This window comes from Salmo salar, chromosome ssa03 (assembly GCF_905237065.1).
Source record: "Salmo salar chromosome ssa03, Ssal_v3.1, whole genome shotgun sequence".
NCBI classification, from domain to species: Eukaryota; Metazoa; Chordata; class Actinopteri; order Salmoniformes; family Salmonidae; genus Salmo; species Salmo salar.
In genome coordinates, this window is record NC_059444.1 from 30,296,096 (window position 1) to 30,317,517 (window position 21,422).

Genomic DNA, 21,422 nt, shown 5'->3' on the forward strand with positions numbered 1-21,422 from the left:
ACAGTAATGTTTAGAAGTTACAGTACATCATTTAATATAATAATATAAATATAATTATTATAATTTGTATATATAGTACTATAACTGGGTGGTTCAAGCCCTGAATGCTGAAAGAAATCTTTTGTCATACCCGTGGTATACTGTTTGATATACCACGGGTATGACAAAACATTCATTTTTACTGTTCTAATTATGCTGGTAACCAGTTTATAATAGCAATAAGGCACCTCAGGGTTGCTTAACTTGCGTTGTGCCTAAGAACAGCCCTTAGCCATGGTATATTGGCCATATACCACACCTCCTCGTGCCTTATTGCTTAATTATATAATCATCATATTGTAATGATTGTATAATTACATATAGCCTTTAATATAATTATTATAGTTAATTGTTTGTGATCTTTTACACTGTATCCAACGTGTTAATCAACTTTTAAATGTAAACTGATATAAAAAAATAATATTGACTCTGAAATGTGTTCATTCTAGTGGTACCAATAATTCAACACTGTTGTCAAAATCATTTGTTCTATGTGATATTTTATTGCAAATAATATGAATAAGTGTTGTTTCAAAAGATATAAATACAGTAACAATCTTTTTGAAAACAACCCAGTTGAGTGTCTTTGAATCTTTTAATTCATGTTTTTATCTTTTTAATTTGGGGATGTAGATGACGTTAAAAGGTTCTTACTTTGGTTCTGTTAAAGATAGCTGTGTTAATAAAACAGATGTGTATTCAAGAGAGTTTGTAGTTTTCAGAAATACTGGACATAAACTCTCACTGTCTACTGCGTTTATTTTCAGCAAACTTAACATGTGTAAATATTTGTATGAACATAAGATTCAACAACTGAGACATAAACTGAACAAGTTCCGCAGACATGTGACTAACAGAAATTGAATAATGTGTCCCTGAACAAAGGGGGGGTCAAAAGTAACAGTCAGTATCTGGTGTGGCCACCAGCTGCATTAAGTACTGCAGTGCATCTCCTCCTCATTAACTGCACCAGATTTGCCAGTTCTTGCTGTGAGATGTTACCCAACTCTTCCATCAAGGCACCTGCAAGTTCTCTGATATTTCTGAGGGGAATGGCCCTAGCCCTCACCCTCCGATCCAACAGGTCCCAGACGTGCTCAATGGGATTGAGATCCAGGCTCTTCGCTGGCCATGGCAGAACACTGACATTCCTGTCTTGCAGGCAATCACGCACAGAACGAGCAGTATGGCTGGTGGCATTGTCATGCTGGAGGGTCATGTCAGGATGAGCCTGCAGGAAGGGTACCACATTAGGGAGGAGGATGTCTTCCCTGTAATGCACAGCGTTGAGATTGCCTGCAATGACAACAAGCTAATGTCCGATGATGCTGTGACACACCGTCCCACACCATGACGGACCCTCCAACTCCAAATCGATCCTGCTCCAGAGTACAGTCCTCAGTGTAACGCTCATTCCTTTGACGATAAACGCGAATCCGAACATCACCCCTGGTGAGACAAAACAGTGATTTGTCAGTGAAGAGCACTTTTTGCCAGTTCTGTCTGGTCCAGCGACGGTGGGTTTGTGCCCATAGGCGACGTTGTTGCCGGTGATGTCTGATGAGGACCTGCCTACTGCAGACAGTCTGAGCACTGATGGAGGGATTGTGCGTTTCCTGGTGTAACTCGGGCAGTTGTTGTTGCCATCCTGTACCTGTCCCACAGGTGTGATGTTCGGATGTACCGATCCTGTGCAGGTCCTGTTACACGTGGTCTGCCACTGTGAGGACGATCAGCTGTCCGTCCTGTCTCCCTGTAGCAATTTAGACGTCTATGTTTGGTTCAGCTTTGGTCCGGTCTGGACCGACCTTGATTTGGTAAAAAAATAGACATCTATAAAGGACGTCTTTTAAACTTTCATTCAGAACCGAAAATGAACCTGATTTCAACATCCTAAAAAGACATCTTTCCAATGTCACAAAATAAGTATTTTCAACTTTCATTCAGAACTGAAAATTAACCTGATTTCACCATAAAAAAATTGTATTTTAAACATCCAGAAAATAGATATTTTCACCTTTCATTCAGAACATAAAATAAACCAAAATTCAATGTCTGGAAAATACGTATTTTAGACCTATTTTTGACATAATTTTGCTTACTGGGACTTTTCTAAATTTGTGGGGGTATAGGAGGGCTGCTATTTTTTGGTCTAGCCTAGGGCGGCCAGGGTGCACATTAAGGAAAAACATTGAATAATAATTTCTGTAGAAGTCCTGCAATTCTATCTTGTCACCCTGCCTCCCTCACCCTTGCCACCCTCCCCTTAAGTTCTCACTTTGGTGTGATTGCAACATCCCTAGCATACCTGTCTCTGTACAATCCACCCCTTACAAAAAAAGATTGCAGTTTTGAAATTGCAGTAAAAGTGCAGTAACTGCAGTCGACTGTATTATTTTGGACACAGTAATTACAGAATAACTGGAGTGTTTGGTAGTTGAATTGTAGTTATACTGCACTCTTCCTACAGTTGTACTGCAGTTATACTGCACTCTGAATGCAATTTTTTTCATAAAGGGACCTGATGGACTTTTACTGTATGAAGACAGACTGCAGCCATAATAAACCCATGGTTTTATCAGTCCAGATGAAAGCTGAAATCTCCCACCCTACTCCCCAAAGACCATTAAGGAGTTCCTTGTAATTTGGCAACATATGCAAAAGTGGAATTGTTTTCTTTTGTCAGTACACATTCTCTCTTAGTCTCTGTCTGTCTGTCTGTCTGTCTTCTGTCTCTCACACACACACACACACACACACACACAGACAGGCACACTGCAATAATATTTAACTAGGTTAATCAATTTATTACCAGGCTAAAGACTGTTGAAAATGTAAACATCAAGAGTGTCTTTCAAGTTCTGAGTGTAGTCCTTCCTAGCAGAAACAGAGGTTTGGGAATCTCACATCCCTGAATGAGGTTTTACACCTGAATGAGAAAGCACTGGACACAAGATGGTGTCCTAACATTTTATAGAATATTAATGATTGTGGATGCATTATCTGCAGTTTTGGACTACTAAAGAAATCAAAACAATTTTGGTCAATATGTTGTGATGTGTGTTGTACATGACATTGTAATAGTTTATATTTCATTTTCAACACAATAATAATAATAGCTTTCCTTGTCGGGACTGTGAACAAAAAATCCCTCCCTAGTTTCGCCTCGATTGGCGCTTCTGTAATCAGCCTATGTGCTGTGGTGAAACTCGTCGAGGCGCCGCCTATTGCAGTTCGTATAATCTCAGAAAAGTTGTGCCTACACCTTCGGAAAGGCCGAAGTCCAATGCAGAATAGAAAATACTAACCGCGGATTTAAAGCATTATACTTCAGGAGGGGAACGTTTTACTGAATTGCAATGGCCCGTGTAGAAACGGTTGTTATATTGTTGCCGTTCATACTAACGGTAAGTAAAGAATAATACTTTTCATATCGTAACAGGTATTGATAATGATATACCCTAACATTTATAACAGTTCTCTATTTTGGGGTGTGGCACTGCTCAAGTAGATTTAAGCGTCAATGTCGACAATACAGTTTATATCTCGAATTAATTTACCGTTTTTTTAGCATTGTAGCCATCCCTTAAGCCTACAAGAGGAGAGTGTTTACTGTATATCTCGTTATTTAATTGCAATTTCTCTGTCATTGTTTGCGTGCAAGTGACAACGACTATGGACAACATGAGAAGAAAATGTGTTTACCTGCGTAATGGTTGTCCAGGGAGTCATAGCCTACAGTATGTCAGACCACATCTGGTCAATGTCAGTTTTAGCTCAGATTTAAAACAAAAAAAGTATACTGACACCCACTATCGACAGTGATATCACTATTACAACGTTCTCCTTTAAATGTTGTGAAATTAATTAATGAGATATTTTCATTGCTCCTCAGCATAAAGAATATGTTTTCTTCTCATAAACCGAAAGGATACAGCTTCCGTTTGTAGGCCTTGTGATAGTGAACGAAAACGAATTGGCCTAATTGCCTAAAGCTATATAATTGTAAATTGTAAGTATGCATGTCATATGGTTTTCATTATGAACAGGCCTAAACATGCAATCATCATTTGGCTTGTCAAGAAACCACACACATTAATCTGTACAAAGTGGAACAGACACTGAGGAAAACAATCATGACATGGATCTGTGTACAGCACACCTAATTACATTAAGCTTTAACTACTGTGCTAGAAATTATAAGTTATTGTACAACTTGTACAGTGTTGAGTGATTTAGAAGAGATACATTGGTATTACAGTGTTATTACAGTAATATTAAATGAGGAGTCAATGTTATTTGTTGTGTTTTTCTCTGTAGTTTATATGTGTGGTGGCAGTAGAAAGCGGCGGGCTGAACCTGAGAAGACAGAAGAGAGAATGGATCATTCCTCCTAAGAAGTTGAAGGAGAATGTAGATTACAGAAACATGAAGTACATTGCAAAGGTATGAGCTCATCTCTTAGTCAAACTCATGGAGTGGTTCAGATGTTTCTGACTACCATAAGACCATGCCTTTGTCTGAGCATGACATACAGTCAGGTCTGAAATGATTGGCACCCTTGATAAAGATGAGCAAAAAATACTATAAAATGAATAATACAAATACTGAGCTATATTGTATGCTAAAAATATATATATATTTTAATTATTTTATACCAATACAGTTGCTCAGAGAATGAGATTTTGTTTAACAAGTAATACAATAAATACAAATAAAGACGTATGTGTTGTGAACAAACTGCTCAGAGATGCAGCCCAATGTGTGGTCACATGTACAGTACAGTCATTCTGGCTGAGGAATGGTTCAGGCTAAAAACAAAATATGAAGTCTCTCAACAAATATTGTTGTATGCCTGCTTTTCTAGAACTCAAATATACAATTAATTGATCTATAGTTTCGTACCTATACCTTGATATGAGAGCTATATTGAAAAAAAAACACAAAAAAAAACATTTTGGCACTAAAATAACATTATAGCATTGTAGTGTACCAACCTAGGTATTCACCGATGCTTACAACACATTGTATCTGCATTTAGGGTCATTCTTGGTGACCATAATCCAGCTGTATAAATATAGAGTGTGAAGTGTTAAATAGGGGCCTCATGTTACTGCATGTTTCTTTGGACAAATGAGGCTGCTATATGAATACTATTACAATAACAATGGTGTTTTACTATCTTGGCTGATTGGAATGTGTGTCTGTGCCAGATTCGTTCTGATGAGCAGTACAAGTCAGGAGTGACGTATTCACTGACCGGGATCGGTGCAGACCAATACCCCATAAACTTATTCACCGTCAACCCAGAGACAGGCCTTGTCAGAATCAACGGCATTCTGGACAGAGAGGAGACCGCTTCCTACCATGTAAGCTACCCACTAAAACCTAATCCAAGGTGTGGAATGCTTGTGCTCAAAATGTAAGAAATGAATAAAAATATGTTGTTCTATCGTGGTTTCTTTTAGTTACTTGGAGTAGCGAAGTACAACAATGGAAGCCGTGCAGAGAAGGACATTGAGCTGAATATTTTAGTTGATGACCAGAATGACTGCTCACCAGTGTTCGTTTTTGGCCAATCTGGATCCGTCAACGAGTCCAGTGCTGCAGGCATGTAGTTTCCAACTATTGTATATATGTTTCTATCAGAGTTAGTAGTCGGAGTAGTGGTAATGGTTGAAGTTGTAGCAGCTGTTGTACTAGTATTGCTGGTACCAGTGTAATCAGTAGAATAGTGACAGTAGTGATACAATAATAGTAGTAGTAGTAGTAGTAGTAGTAGTAGTAGTAAAATGAATAGTAATAATACTACAGTATAGTACTGCTGTACTGCACAAGTAAACCTTCCCCTTGGTCAATTCCAGAGACCGTTGTCATGAAAGTGACTGCCACAGATGCAGATGAAGTGAACAGTCTACACTCTCAGATTTACTACAGCATAGTGGAGAAGAGCTCTTCAGATAAGATGTTCGCCATCAACTACCAGACTGGAGAGATACTGGTTCGCAGTACTACACTGGACAGAGAGGTGAGAGAGATGCCTTGGTATACTATTATACAGTACACAGTGCATCTATGTGAGCATATCACTGTATGCATTGACACTTTCAGAGGCCATTTTGTCAATATTTGAGTAACTGTAGTAAGTGACTGTAAGCTCCATTGTATTTCCTGGTTGTCTAGACTCAAGACACCTACACCCTGACTGTAAAAGGTTCAGACATGAACGGAGCATTCGGAGGAAACACAGGAACAACAGAAGTTGTGATTAAAATCCTGGACATCAATGACAACATCCCCACCCTGGAGAAAGAATCTGTAAGGACAAAACCTCCACTACATTTCTATTTTCTATTCAGCATAATAGGGAATTATATTTATTATATTGTAGCAACCTTAACCTAACACCTAGCGTCAATAGGTTCAGATCCCTTGGCTAAGGTGTTGGGTTGACAGTTGCTGGACTCCCTGAATTCACTGCAATATGTTCCTGAGCTGTATGACCTTTATGATGTGTGTTTGCAGTACGAGGGCAGTGTGGAGGAGAACACAGTCAGTGTGGAAGTACTGAGGATCAAAGCCATTGATCTGGATCTGATGCACACTGACAACTGGCTGTCTGTGTTCACCATCGTCACAGGCAATGAGGCCGGCTACTTCAACATCACTACAGACGCTAAGACCAACGAAGGCATTATATGGATAACCAAGGTAAGGGCTGTGATTGTAGATTGACTCTGAGGCTAGAATTGAACCGAAGCACAGTTAACATTTTCTTTTAGATTGAATTCCAGCCTCAGTGTCCCCACTAGTTGAATCAATATTGTTTCCACTTCATTTCAACAACAAAAAATGCAATGTCATGACGTTGAATCAACATGGAAAACTGATTGGATTTCCAATTTTTTTTAATGTAACTTTTAACCTAAATCCAATGGCATGGAGACATTTATTGTTGATTTCACGTTAGTTGACAGCTCAACCAAATGTACTGTACATGAAAACTAGATGTTGAAATGACGTCTGTGCCCAGCGGGTTGTAACTACTAGTGTTCTCACCTTATTCCAACATTGTTTGTGTCACTTGACTGATTCTACTGTTTATCCCTGTTGTTTGAATCTAAAGGCACTGGACTATGAGGAGCTGAAAGTGCTCAACCTTGCCATACGTGTTTCCAACAAAGCAGAGTACTACTTTGGCTCCTCCTCTACGAGTGGATCCATAGGAGGAGGGGTTATGGGAGGAGCTATCACGGGCGGCGGTAAGACTTATCCCATCAAGATCAACGTGGTCAACCAGAAAGAGGGCCCCAAATTCAAGCCAACGGTTAAAGTGGTGACCATCTCTGAGGACTCCAGCTTGGTCACCATTAACAAGGTTATCACTACCTACAAAGCCATCGACAGCGACACATTACAGGTCGCTACCAATGTCAGGTGAGGTCCCAGATGTTTTCATATTGTTTTATTGGGGTGAAGATTATGCGGTGTAATGTTAATCTCCATCATACAGTACTAAAGAATCCTTAAGTTCATCCTGATCGCGTGCCGTTGTCATGATCATCTTCTCAGGTATGCCAAAATATATGACGAAGACCACTGGCTGATCATCGATGAAAAGACAGCAGAGATCAAGCTGAACAAACTGCCTGATCGGGAGTCCAAATACCTGGTCAATGGAACATACTACGCCAAGATAATAGCCATCACAACGGGCAAGTACCCATAGTAATAATCAATTGGTCCTAATGCCATTCTGTAAGATATGGAATTAAGTGAAGAAATCTACCCAGAACAGTTGTAGTTGGAGATACACTCTAGGACCTTTGCTCCACAAGAAGCCAAAAGAGAACAAGTCAGGTCTGTATCTAATTCTGTATTTTCTTTTGGTGTCCAGATCTGCCATCCAAAACGGCCACAGGGACAATAGCCATCCAGGTGGAAGACTTTAACGACCACTGTCCCACGCTGACAGCTACGACTACGACCATGTGTCTGGGGGATACCGCTGTGTACGTCACGGCTGTGGATGGGGATGCCTTCCCCAACGGAGCTCCCTTCAAGTTCAGAGTGATTCAGGACGACGGCAAACAGACGTGGATGGTGGAGCACCTCAATGGTAACAGGCCTATTCCAGGACATTTAGGTTTGGCATGTAGGAAGCAGATAGACAAGCTTCTCACTAAGGGACTGTTTTGGAGTTATTTTGTTGAGCCTGATAGGTGTTTTTAAAAGTGCAGTCTTAAACTGAACTTAAATTATATCTTGTATGTTTTCATGGATTTGATTGATAGATTTCATTTTACAATTTGTATAATTCATTTTTATTTTCTCTTTCATGTTTCTTTTAGCCACCACTGCCATTTTACGAGACCATGCCCACCTGTGGCCAGGTCACTACAAGGTTGCAGTGGAGATCCATGACCAGCAGGGGAAGGCCTGTGCTGACATTCAGATTCTGAACGTGGTTGTGTGCACCTGTGATCAGGTCAATAAGGTCTGCTTCGAACGGAGGACGGGCACGGACGTCAGGTTAGGAGCGCCTGCCATCCTGCTGCTCCTCCTGGGCCTCCTGCTGTTGCTGCGTGAGTAGGCCCTCTGTTATCTTCATACTCATTGGCTTCCTCAGACTGCCTACCTGGTAAGAATCTAGGAAGGAGAGACTGCTTCATCATGCTCATAAAAATACACCTGTTTCAGCATGCTTTGAGTGATTAGTAAGATGACCAAGACAAGTCATTGATGGGTCATGTCCACAACAGGCCTTTAAGCCAACCCACAGGGCACGCACTGGTTGAATCAACATTGTTTGGCGTGGAACCAACGTGGAATAGACGTTGAATTGACGTCTGTGCCCAGTGGGAAGGCATCCAGGTCTCTCACCTAGCAACATGTCTTGTGCTTTTGAATTGTGTCCATGAGTTAAAATGTGGAATGTGGGTTCACAGTGGTTCCTCTCCTGCTGCTGTTCTGTCTATGTGGAGGAGCGGTGGCCATTGGAGACTTTAAGCCCATCCCGTTTGACACTAAAGAACACCTGATTGCATATCACACTGAAGGACAAGGAGAAGACAAGGTATTTTATACACAATGGATGACATGAAAATATTCTAGAGTTAGTGAATAAGAATGATCTTTGGAAATACATGTTATGTTCCATTATGGCTCAAGTTGATATTTGAATTGCTCTGAAATTCCCTCCTCTGATTGACCCACGCATTCCCCCTCACAGGAAGTTCCTGTCCTGAACGTTCCCGTGGAGAAGGAGCATGGACACATCAAAACTGTGAATGTAGGGAAGTACGGGGGAAATGCGGGAGTCATAGGAAGAGAAGGGGCAGCAGGAGGAGCAGCAGGAGGCATGTCAGGGGACGGCTTCACCTCATCCTCAATGTTCACAGGAGCGCACCAACAGTACCATGGCTTCCACCAGCCCAGTGGCAGATTAGAGGTGGACTATGGCATGGGCGGAGGAATCATGACAGAACATCATGAACACTCACTGTTCTCCAGATTACCTGCTGGTGCTTACGACGGGATGGCACTCTCTAAGGAAGTCCTAGAGGAGTACTACTCTGCAGTGAGTATCTTACATCATCCAACTTCTTGGACTATTCCTTTGACATAGGAGTTGAGGGGCAGTGTTATTGTAGCCATTTTGATTCATTGTGTCATTGTCTTAATATATCTGTCCCTATCAAATGACCTTTGCAGAAGGCCAATCACACTGCGCAGATCGACCAACAGAGAGATGCCCTGCTGATTTACGACTATGAAGGTCAGGGGTCACCGGTAGGGTCTGTGGGCTGCTGCAGCCTCCTGGGGGCTGATGATGACTTGGACTTCCTCAACCACCTGGGGCCCAAGTTCAAGACCCTGGCCCAGATCTGCCAGGGGTCGATAGCTATGGAGGCGGAGACTGTCAATGTGTCTGTGTCACCCACTCATCCCAGACCTACCACATCCACTCACACAGAGGTCAGCAGAAATACTGCTCTCAATGTCAATACCCTGAACACCTCAGTCTCCACCTCCACCACCTCCATCCCCCTACAGGAGAGCCTGATTACTCGGGACCAGGGATTGGTCACCATCCCCCGGTCTCATATCCAGGAGAACGTGGTGATCCCCAGGCAGAGCGTCCTCATCCAGCAGCCCACCATGTACTATGCCGCTGCCCCCACCATGTACATGGTGGAGCCTCAGCCCCAGTTGTTGCTGGTGGAGCAGAGAGGAGGAGGTGGTTATGTCCATGCCCATCAGGCGGTAGGCCATGTGGGGGTAGGGACCGGTCAGGGGATGGTGCAGGCAGGAGGGCTCCATGGTTCTCAGGGTATGCTGCTAGTAGAGAAGCAGATGGGGGTGGGTGGTGGTGGGGGAGGCCATGGTCATGTCGTTATGGGGGGAGGCCAGTTCTTACAGGGAGCCGGCCAAACTATTACTGGGGGAGGTCACGTTATTACAGAGACGAGCCAAACCATTACGCAGGGAGGCCAGATTCTACAGGGGGCAGGGCAGACCATGATTGGAGGAGGCCATCTCTCGCCAGGAGGAAGCTTCTCACAGGGTTCTAGGAAAGTGCTGGTTGTTGAGGGCGGGTCCGGGCCAGCCTCGGCAGTAGGGGGCAGTGCAGGCTTATGGGCACCCCAGGTCACCCTGCAGAGAGGCCAGGGGTCGTCCTCCGCCTTTTCCTCAGATGGTCATAGTGTAGAGGTGAGAGGTCAGAGGGGTGCTTCCACCTTGACCTCCAGCTCCCTGTGTGGCTCGATGGGGTCAAATCAGGCCTCTGCTGCTGCTGTCACAGTCACCACCACACCCATGCCCACGGCTGCACCACGTAGCAGGAGCCACACCGCTGTGGTGCAAGAGAAGAAATCCTCTGTCACTGAGAAATACATTGAGACCAGTACTATAGCGTAGAAAAACAACCTCACATTTGCTTGAAAACATACAGTACAGCCAAGTCACTGTGGGTTTAAAAGAGATGTTTTCTTTTTAGTCAATGAAACACCAGTCAAGGGAGAGACAGAGGGATTGGTGCTCTCTGCTGGTCTGGAATTAAATGATTCATGAATACGTCTACCGATTGTTAACACTACTGTTTTATAATGCTTTTAGTTTTTACTGGAGCGATGGGCTTTATTACGATTACCAGCGGGTATTTAATCCTTGATATGATGAATTGATAAATCTGTGGCGGATGATGTATTAATTGTTCAGGTAACAAAATCTTTCTGTATCTTTGATTTAGCTTTTCTTTCTGGGATGGTCAATTCTTTGATCTAATTCATAGTTGAGTAGGCCAATGTTTCCAATGTTATAGTTGTACAAACGGTACATACAAAATTATTGTGGCATAGAAGTGTGGGACCCCTCAAACTCCTCCTATTTTTCTATTGTAAATAGTTTACATTTTAAGCCAAATAGTGCCTTGTTTTTGCTGTTTGGCCTCATATGCATTAACTTATCCCATGATAAAAAGTGTGTTCAAGTTATTGATGCCAAGTTAATATCATTTACAGAAAATGGATTTTAAATTGTTGCATATATTTTTTACATCTGTTCATGCAATATAAAAATAGAGATTATGTAGGATATTTACCATGATGTTGGCTTATTATGCACTGATATGCATTAAAGTATGACACGGATGTTGCTTTTAATGCTACTGATATTTTTGCCAATTATTTAACTTCTAATATTTTGTGGCAATGCAAGGAATGTTCCTGCTGTGTGTCTTTCATTCTGTATCAAAAAGTTTGATAAAATGTTTTGAGAGTAACAATAAAACTTGAGTGATAACATACACGGCTCTGTTGGTCATGTGTTATGGTTTAATATTGACCCGTATGTTAGAGTCGTGTGACTGGAAAGAGATCCTTTCTACCCCGGTACTGTAAGTGGTTCTTCTGGGGATAGAGAGTGGAAAATCCCATTTTATAGTATCACTCCTGTATCACACCTCGACATGTTCACATGCTTTATGTGATCTCAGATGTTGTCACTGCTCATAGACAAAGACACAAACAAAAGGGGACTCTACAAGAGAGGACTACAAGTCTTTACCAGTTTTCAGTGACATATTGACTCACCTCCCTCCTGCCCACTCCAACAATGCAATGGGAGTATCTTTTGATCTTTCAGAGTTGTTTCAGAGTCAGCCCACGGAAGTCTGACAGGAACCATATTATCACTGATTAATTACCAGAAGAATGTTAGGTCTATAGTACTATTTGATTTGAAAAGGATGTTTGAAACCAGTTCTGACTTGCTACTGTGCATGGACCTGAAGTGCATGATATGGTGCTGGACTCACAATACAGAACAATATAATGAGAAGGTGGGGGAAAGAGCAATCTCAACTGTTGCTGTAAGCAATGGGCAACAAAAGAGTAATGCAAGTAACGTTGCCAGGTTATTTTAGGGAAGGGACAGAATGGGACCCTGGAGGAATATGGGGGAGGGCTCATTGTTTTTCAATTTCAGTCAGGTGGAGAGTTTAGTGTTGTTTAAGTCTAGTCCAGGGGAGGGTCATGTAATTTGCAATTGATGACATTTCTATTTTTCTCAGTGTTTTAGATTGAATTGGTTATTATGCTATATATGTCAGTGAAGTAAAACCAGGAATAGAGGGGGTATGCGAGGGTATGGGTATCATGCCATAGCAAAAAGCATAAGCCTGACCTATCCTTTGTTAGCTTAAGATTTTGAAGAAAATAAAATAGATCTGATTATATAATGTGATCTATAACAGCACTTTGGTCCATAATGCTTTATGCTAGCAACAAACTGTTAAATACCCGGGAAAGACATGACTCTGGATGCATATGTGGATATCTTCGTTAAGATTCTATGACAATCATTGGCTGAGCTACAACCTTCTACAGCCGAGGAGACAAAAAAATGTGCTTTGCTTGTAAAGTAATCTTATTCTGTCGCTATCAATTGATTGAGCTATTCCCTTTCTGTAAAATATAAGATGTTTTAACACACAGTTTTTAAGGAAACACTTGTGACCCTCTCCCGTTGGGTTATGCCACAGAATAAGAGTAGCTAGCAGTTAAAGTTATAAAAAAAAACTGCGTCGGTAGGCCTACTCTATCTGGGGTGGAAAGGAAGGCCTAACTTTTGATAGTACCATGCATAATGATTTGAAAACAGTTTATTTGCAAACAAGACACACTGATTTGGCATTGGAGAAAGATGATAAGACGAACGCATAAGCCTATCTCTCTGTCCATTCTTAGCCTGTCATTTCGGTAATTTGTGTGGTATAAAAAAATATTCTACTAAGGTTTCTAGCCATGTAAAATGACGTAGAAATGCATATTTTTTATTTTTTTTACAGACCCGCAAATACAATGATAGATTCATGCAAAGCTTTTATTATAAAGCAGATATTTCCACCACTACTCTTGTGCATGGTGGTCTGAGAACCCACAACCTTCTGGCCCGCAGCCCTGTGAGCTATCAAAATTCCAGCAAATGCTTACAGGGCGAAGAACAATTTCTAAAACTGCATAGGCCTATCTAAGTTTCTGGTTTGTCCTAGAAGTGAGGGTAAATGGTAGGCATGTTCTCTGCTATTCACTGTATGTTTTAATTATTATTTCAGTTATAGGGGAGGGCTTAGTTATAATATATTTTGCTGGAGGGAGGGACATCCATTTTCATTTCAGAGCGGTCCGACTTTCTCCAGGTAACTCTTATTATTAATAACGTACACTTCCTTAACAAAAAGAACAATGGCAATAGTTTTTCACAGAATAGCTTCAGATGAAGGAGACGACGCACAGGTGCAGAAGACAATACAGGTGAAACAAGCATTTCGCTGAACCTACGATAACATCTTCAAATCTGCGTACACGACCATAAACTTTGATTTGATTTTGAGTGCTTTTTATCACTGTGTCTCAAAAGACACTGAGAACTTAAAGAAATATCTCCACGGAAATGTGAAAAATATACAAGAACAATTTGGTTCATCTCAGGGAATATTCTCTTCCTTGGAGTGTTATTACTTGTTTGGCTACAAAGCTCGAGTCCAGAGCACATACTCAATTGCAGTAATACTCCACTAGGTGTCATCATTGGCATATCAAACATTAGCCATGATTCTAACCTTTGCCTCATGTCTACACCCCAGCTCAATTCTAATTCTAACCATAACCTCACTCTGGCCTAACCTGTGGTTTTGGGTGATCCTACCGGTTTTTAATTCATATGCTTCTGCTAGGTCCTCCTTGGTAACCACACATTCATTCAATGTATGATGTATTTGACAAGAGCATCTTTTGCCCATTTGTCTGAATGCGAAAACATGACCTCATTTGAACACTTTGGCAACTTGAACACTGACAGCATTCTTCCTTGTCAGACTTTTTAGCCATTTTCTGTCAAGATAGAACTACTTCAGTCTTCAAGTATTGACGGACCTCAGCGCAATGAAAAATTTAACCGTTATTTACTGTCCCTCTAACTTAAGTAGAAACTCTTGGCAGTGAGCCTTTCCAGCCTTGCAATTCATATTTTACCAAGGACCTGGTTGTAAATGATATGAAGCAAATTGACCAGGTTGAATAAAGGTGTGTGATATTGTGCTGAACCAATGTGAATATCTGATAAGGCTTATATATTCAAAGTTTGGTACTTTGATTTTCTTAATTATTAGCCAAAATATTGAGGCATTGAAAGAGCGCCCTAATGATGTCGTCATTGTTTGTGTGAGTCGTATAAGTTTGTATATGGAGAGCGCCCTACTTCTCCACACATTAAACTCTATACTCTAACAGCTGCCAAGTCTGGCCAGCCTTTAATCTGATTTACTAGCTCCCAGATCAAAACATGATAAAGAGGACTAAACAGATGTTCCTTTTTTTCCTCTGAGTCTTTGAGGAAGTGTTTTCTGTCCCAGACAGACACACAGTCATGATGACTCAGGACACTCACAAGACTATAAAAGTAGTAAGCTTCTTGGGGGTATGGTAATAACATTCAAGTCTTACCTTGCATTTTAAAACCAGAAAACATCTCTTTCATCCAGTATCATCATTACATCATGGAAAACTGAGTTATTGCATTTTGGTTACGCCTGCTCCCAAAGTCTGGAGTGTTCATTGTATCTCACCTGCTGAATACGATTAGCACTCCCATGAAAAAAAGCCTACAGATACTGATATTCATAGGACAGCACCATTTTATTTTGCGACAAAAAATGTATTCTGAGGTAAATGTTACAAGAATCGGTTTTTGACAATACTGTATTGTTGTTTTATTGACATTGATACAGCATGAATTGGAAAACCAATGACGTCATTTAAAATACTCACATAATTGTTATGTTTCTAATATCACTTATGGTCTTCAAGACATAATCGAAACACAATGAAACGCAGTAGTAGTAGTTTTTAGGCTAAAGAGCTATAATATATCTTGACGCGACGATAACTCATCTGCGCCTCTATCGTTCCATAACTATTGATAATTTAAAATGACTGGTGGATATAACATACAGACTGCTGTGCTGCTTCTACCCGGCATCCCTCAGTGGCGGACATCATGGTGCTGCTGGACATCCTGCTCCTCATCCTCCAGCTCGTCTTCTTCATACTCGCCAATCTCGTCAGCGGTGGCGTCCTGGTACTGCTGGTACTCAGACACCAGGTCGTTCATGTTGCTCTCTGCTTCTGTAAACTCCATCTCGTCCATACCCTCTCCGGTGTACCAGTGAAGGAAGGCCTTACGGCGGAACATGGCGGTGAACTGCTCAGAGATCCTCCTGAACAGCTCCTGGATGGCCGTGCTGTTGCCGATGAAGGTGGCGGACATCTTGAGGCCGCGGGGCGGGATGTCGCAGACGGCCGTCTTCACATTGTTGGGGATCCACTCTACGAAGTAGCTGCTGTTCTTGTTCTGCACACTCAGCATCTGCTCGTCCACCTCCTTCATGGACATGCGCCCGCGGAAGATGGCGGCCACGGTGAGGTAGCGGCCGTGGCGAGGGTCGCAGGCGGCCATCATGTTCTTGGCGTCAAACATCTGCTGTGTGAGCTCGGGCACGGAGAGGGCACGGTACTGCTGGCTCCCCCTGCTGGTTAGAGGGGCGAAGCCGGGCATGAAGAAATGCAAGCGGGGGAAGGGCACCATGTTGACGGCCAGCTTGCGGAGGTCAGCGTTAAGCTGACCAGGGAAGCGCAGGCAGGTGGTAACCCCGCTCATGGTGGCTGACACCAGGTGGTTGAGGTCTCCGTAGGTGGGCGTGGTGAGTTTGAGGGTACGGAAGCAGATGTCGTAGAGAGCCTCGTTGTCGATGCTGAAGGTCTCATCTGTGTTCTCCACCAGCTGGTGGACTGACAGGGTGGCATTGTAAGGCTCCACCACCGTGTCTGACACCTTGGGTGAGGGCATGACGCTGAAGGTGTTCATGATGCGGTCGGGGTACTCCTCGCGGATCTTGCTGATGAGCAGGGTGCCCATGCCAGAGCCGGTGCCCCCTCCCAGGGAGTGGGTAAGCTGGAAGCCCTGGAGGCAGTCACAGTTCTCAGACTCCTTCCTGACTACGTCCAGGACAGAGTCGACCAGCTCGGCTCCCTCTGTGTAGTGGCCTTTAGCCCAGTTGTTACCAGCTCCGCTCTGACCTGAAAGAGCCATGGTGAACCTGTGTTAAAAGACATCGCACCTTTGTGTGCTAATACACAGCTACAGTTGAAGTCAGAAGTTTACATACACCTTAGCCAGATACATTTAAACTCAGTTTTTCCACAATTCCTGACATTTAATCCTAGTAAAAATTCCCTGCCTTAGGTCAGTTAGGATCACCACTTTATTTAAGAATGTGAAATGTTAGAATAATAGTAGAGAATTATTTATTTCAGATTTTATTTCTTTCATCACATTCCCAGTGGGTCAGAGGTTTACATACAGTCAATTAGTGTTCTGTAGCATTGACTTTAAATTGCTTAACTTGGGTCAAAAGTTTTGGGTAGCCTTCCACAAGCTTCCCACAATAAGTTGGGTGAATTTTGTGCCATTCCTCCTGACAGAGCTGGTGTAACTGAGTCAGGTTTGTAAGCCTCCTTGCTCGCGCACGCTTTTTCAGTTCTGCCCACAGATTTTCTATAGGATTGAGGTCAGGGCTTTGTGATGGCCACTCTAATACCTTGACTTTGTTGTCCTTAAGCCATTTTGACACAACATTGGAAGTATGCTTGGGGTATATTGTCCATTTGGAAGACCCATTTGCGACCAAGCTTTACCTTCCTGACTGATGTCTTGAGATCTTGCTTTAATATATCCACATGGTTTTCCTTTCTCAAGATGCCATCTATTTTGTGAAGTGCACCAGTCCCTCCTGCAGCAAAGCACCCCTACAACATGATGCTGCCACCCCCGTGCTTCACGGTTGGGATGGTGTTCTTCGGCTTGCAAGTGTCCCCCTTTTTCCTCCAAACATAACAATGGTCATTATGGCCAACCTGTTCTAGTTTTGTTTCATCAGACCAGAGGACATTTCTCCAAACAGTACAATCTTTGTGAAATAATCTGTCTGTAAACAATTATTGGAAAAATTACTTGTGTCATGCACAAAGTAGATATCCTAACCCGACTTGCCAAAACTATAGTTTGTTAACAAGAAACTTTTGGAGTGTTTGAAAAACAAGTTTTAATGACTCCAACATAAGTGTATGTAAACTTCCAACTTCAACTGTAGCAATGCACATCAATTAGAATGAAAAGTCAGTTAACAAGTTAACAAGCAAATGCATTGGGCATATTATTTGTCCGTTTCCATTGAGAGAGACATTTCCATTTTGTTAAGAGTGGATAATTACAGTGGATAAAAACAGCTTAATTGAGCATGATCAAGAGTACCATAATCATGATCTAAAATATTATCGTGTAGAAGTCCGCATATACAATAGGATGTGAATGTAGACTTACTATACTTTATGCAGTAGAATTGGCAAGGTGTCGTGGGTGGATTCTATTTAATTCTATATCCCCATCTTGATGAGCACTGCAACAGTAGCAGTCTATGCCCTGTTTTCTGCTGCACCATGCTAGCTGTCTGTGCCTGACACAACCGCTCGCCGACCATGCATCCCCTTACTGGCACATTGCTGAGCTGTGGCGGAAGAGTTGCACATTGAACACACTGTATCTATGTCAAAGTTAAACTAAGCTTGGCTTCAGAGGACATGACAGTGAATGCTGACACAGACATGACATGCTGTGGGTTGAGGATAGAAGTGCTGACAGGACATGATGATGACCCATTGGGCAAGACAGCACAGACAGATCTGGGACCAGGCTGGGCAAGATAGCATAAAACAATCTGGAACCCGGTTAGATAACCACTACTCACCAAAGACAAAGTTGTCTGGTCTGAAGAGCTGGCCGAAGGGCCCGGAGCGTACAGAGTCCATGGTGCCTGGCTCCAGATCCACCAGGATGGCCCGGGGGACAAACTTGTTACCTGTGGGGGAGGAGTGGCAGGGACATCAGGTTTAGGGAGGGAAGGAGGATGGGCTCTCTCTCTCTTGCTTTTTCTCACTCACTCACACAGCCTCCCTTGCAGACTGCAGCACAGAAAAACTGCTAGCTCCAGTCCAAGGAGGCTGAGCTAAGCTGAATTCATTCAGACCAAGATGGCATCTCCCAGTAGACATGACACATTTTCTCTCTTATCGTCATATCATCTTATCATGCTGCTGTGCGCATTTCTCTATGAGTGGATATTAAATCAGAGCCACGTTAACAAGAGAGGTCAATAGTGCTTAGCATTGCACGCACAGGAAATAGGATCGGGGCTAACCACAGGACATGTAGGCCTACTATAGGCTCCAGAATCTGCAGCCTGGCTGGTTTGCCATAGGAGACTGACTGTTCCGTATGAGAGAGAGACAGAGACAACGAATGGGATTCTGCATGGCCGTGACCTTCAAATGCCTGGGCAATAAAAAAAATCTGATCAACGCACAGACAGCAGGTAAGCGTTAGGGTTGGGTTGGTTTTATAGAGACTGCATTCACTGCAGATATATACATGCCGCCGCCACCCCCCGCGACGGGCTCTTAAGAGACGGAGAGAGAGCGAGAGAGAGAAAGAGAGGGAGAGAAAGATGATGCTGCAGAGAAAGAGGTGATACAGGGAGAGAAAGAGAGACCCGGAGGGAGGGAGGGAGGGAGAGAGAGAGATTGACAGGTCCCTGCTGCTGTCCTCATTTTACCCTGCCCTGCCACTGGGCCCTCTGCACCCAGACAGATATTATGGTCACAATGTCACATTCTCAATTTAAATTTGTCCTACAGTGCATGAGTTTGCAAGTCAAAAAAGGTATGCAGTTTTCATCACCAGAGAATATAGTTTTCGTTCTGAGTTTATTTAGGGCAAGGCCAAAGCACACTGAGTGTATAAAACATTAGGAACATCTTCCTAATATTGAGGTGCACCCCCTTTGCCCTCAAAACAGACAAAATTTGTCAGGGCATGGACTTTACAAGGTGTCAAAAACGTTCCACAGGGATTGCTGGCTCATGTTGACTCCAATGCTTCCCATAGTTGTGTCAAGTTGGCTGGATGTCCTTTGGGTGGTGGACCATTCTTGATACACACACGGGAAACTGTTGAGCATGAAAACCCAGCAGCGGTGCCGTTGTTGACACACTCAAACCAGTGCGCCTGGCACCTACTACCATATCAAAAGCCACTTAAATATTCAAAGGCACTTAAATATTTTGTCTTGCTCATTCACCCTTTGAAAGGCACAAATACACAATCAATGTCTCAATTGTCTCAAGATTTAAAAATCCTTATTTAACCTGTCTCCTCCCCTTCATCTACACTGATTGACGTGGATTTAACAGGTGACATCAATAAGGGATCACAGCTTTCACCTGGATTCACCTGGTCGGTCTGTGTCATGGAAAGAGCAGGTGCTTCTAATGCTTTGTACACTCAGTTTACATTACAGTGCTTATGGTTGATTATTTTCTTAGACCTGTTGTTTAGATGCATGCAGAGATTACTTGAAGACCAATCTAGATAGTAAATTGATATGTATTTACCTGATGCTTCATTGTAGTACACGTTTATCCTCTCCAGCTGCAGGTCACTGTCGCCTTGGTAACTGCCGGTGGGGTCGATGCCATGTTCGTCACTTATCACCTCCCAGAACTAAAAATGGGACAAAGAATAGGTCATGCAAACGTAATGCTTCATAGTTTGACCTGAGAGATCTGGCTAGAACCTGATCAAGACATGGAAAAGTACTGGACGGTCGTTGTGCGTAGTCTATCGCTATGGCGCAGCTCCTTTGGCGCCAGCCCCGCAGGTGCGCGACACCACTGCAGACCCTTTGGCTCCTAGCCCAAGTCCAAAAGCAACACACCCATATCAACCTAATGGCATCTTATATTTGTAAATAAATGAAACACCAATTTCCACGACACATTTGTCCAAAAACATGACCCCAAAATACTGGATGGCTGATTTTGTTCTCTTGGAAAATGTAGTGCGATTCATGTTGGGACAAAAGCATGCAGGTCTCAAAATTGTAAACATCTAACAAAAAAAAGGATTGCTCATAATAACCTCTGCGTCTAGACAAATATACACATAACACCTACCTTCGCACCAATCTGGTTTCCGCATTGCCCGGCCTGGATATGAACAATCTCCCTCATGATGATGCCTTTTCAGTGCACGCAGATAGCAGCCTTTTGTCTCAACTAACAACAGTGCCCTCAACCTGGTTGCGACCACTGTGTTTCTCGCCTCTCAGCAGTTGTTACATTCTTATGGCGATCGGTAAACCAAGGGAGACTCGTCATGTTGATGCTGATTGGGTGACGTCACACCTGTGCTGCATCCCAATTTTGCGCACCAGCCTATCAGCGGGCACCGGTTTGATGCAGTGGACGGGATGAGGATCTTGCTGCATCACTCTCCATGACATCACCCTGTCCCGGGCCAAAATGCGGGTTGTTGCCAAGCACTTTTAATCTAATACGTGGCGCATAGGCCTAGCTGTTAGTTTCCAAGTTAAGGAAATACAGCTTAATTGTCGATAAATATGCACCCTTTCAATATAACATAGGCATTGCCCATGTACCTTGCAGTCCTGAATCTTGCAGTCCTGACTCTGCTTCAGGTGTAGCCTATATTTTGTCCAATAGAGGTCAGTTTGGAGCTTTGCAACTATACCGTCCACAATGTTACAATCAAAGACAGGTTACTTATTTGTTCTTATTAATGACTTGTTTAGCAGAGACAGGAAAAGCCTTCACCTAGGCACACGTTCGCCATGTATTGCTTTATTGTATGACATCATACAACAGGAAGTGGTTAAAATCAGAGTATTCCAAGCAGAGAAATCTATTGGC

At 42.8% G+C, this 21,422-nt stretch overlaps 2 protein-coding genes across 3 annotated transcripts; one reads left to right on the top strand and one right to left on the bottom strand.

Moving 5' to 3' along the window:
- Positions 1-3,162: 3,162 nt before the first annotated feature.
- Positions 3,163-11,843, top strand: LOC106599711 (desmoglein-2). The gene is made up of 14 exons (XM_014191010.2): positions 3,163-3,446; positions 4,360-4,485; positions 5,253-5,408; positions 5,508-5,649; positions 5,904-6,067; positions 6,223-6,357; positions 6,565-6,750; positions 7,166-7,476; positions 7,612-7,754; positions 7,937-8,158; positions 8,391-8,624; positions 8,988-9,115; positions 9,272-9,619; positions 9,754-11,843. The coding sequence occupies exons 1-14, from the start codon at positions 3,399-3,401 to the stop codon at positions 10,957-10,959; spliced, it is 3,549 nt and encodes a 1,182-aa protein (XP_014046485.2). The 5' UTR covers positions 3,163-3,398; the 3' UTR covers positions 10,960-11,843.
- A 3,374-nt stretch (positions 11,844-15,217) lies between these two features.
- Positions 15,218-20,910, bottom strand: LOC106599713 (tubulin beta-2A chain). Of its 2 annotated transcripts, XM_014191012.2 has the most exons (4): positions 20,667-20,910; positions 20,106-20,214; positions 18,404-18,514; positions 15,218-16,676 (listed from the first exon to the last, which is right to left on the bottom strand). In XM_014191012.2, the coding sequence occupies exons 1-4, from the start codon at positions 20,721-20,723 to the stop codon at positions 15,583-15,585; spliced, it is 1,371 nt and encodes a 456-aa protein (XP_014046487.1). In that variant the 5' UTR covers positions 20,724-20,910; the 3' UTR covers positions 15,218-15,582. The 2 variants fall into 2 exon arrangements, with proteins under 2 accessions (XP_014046487.1, XP_045570673.1); XM_045714717.1 differs by lacking the exons at positions 18,404-18,514; positions 20,106-20,214; positions 20,667-20,910 and adding an exon at positions 17,980-18,155.
- Between the last annotated feature and the right edge of the window lie 512 nt (positions 20,911-21,422).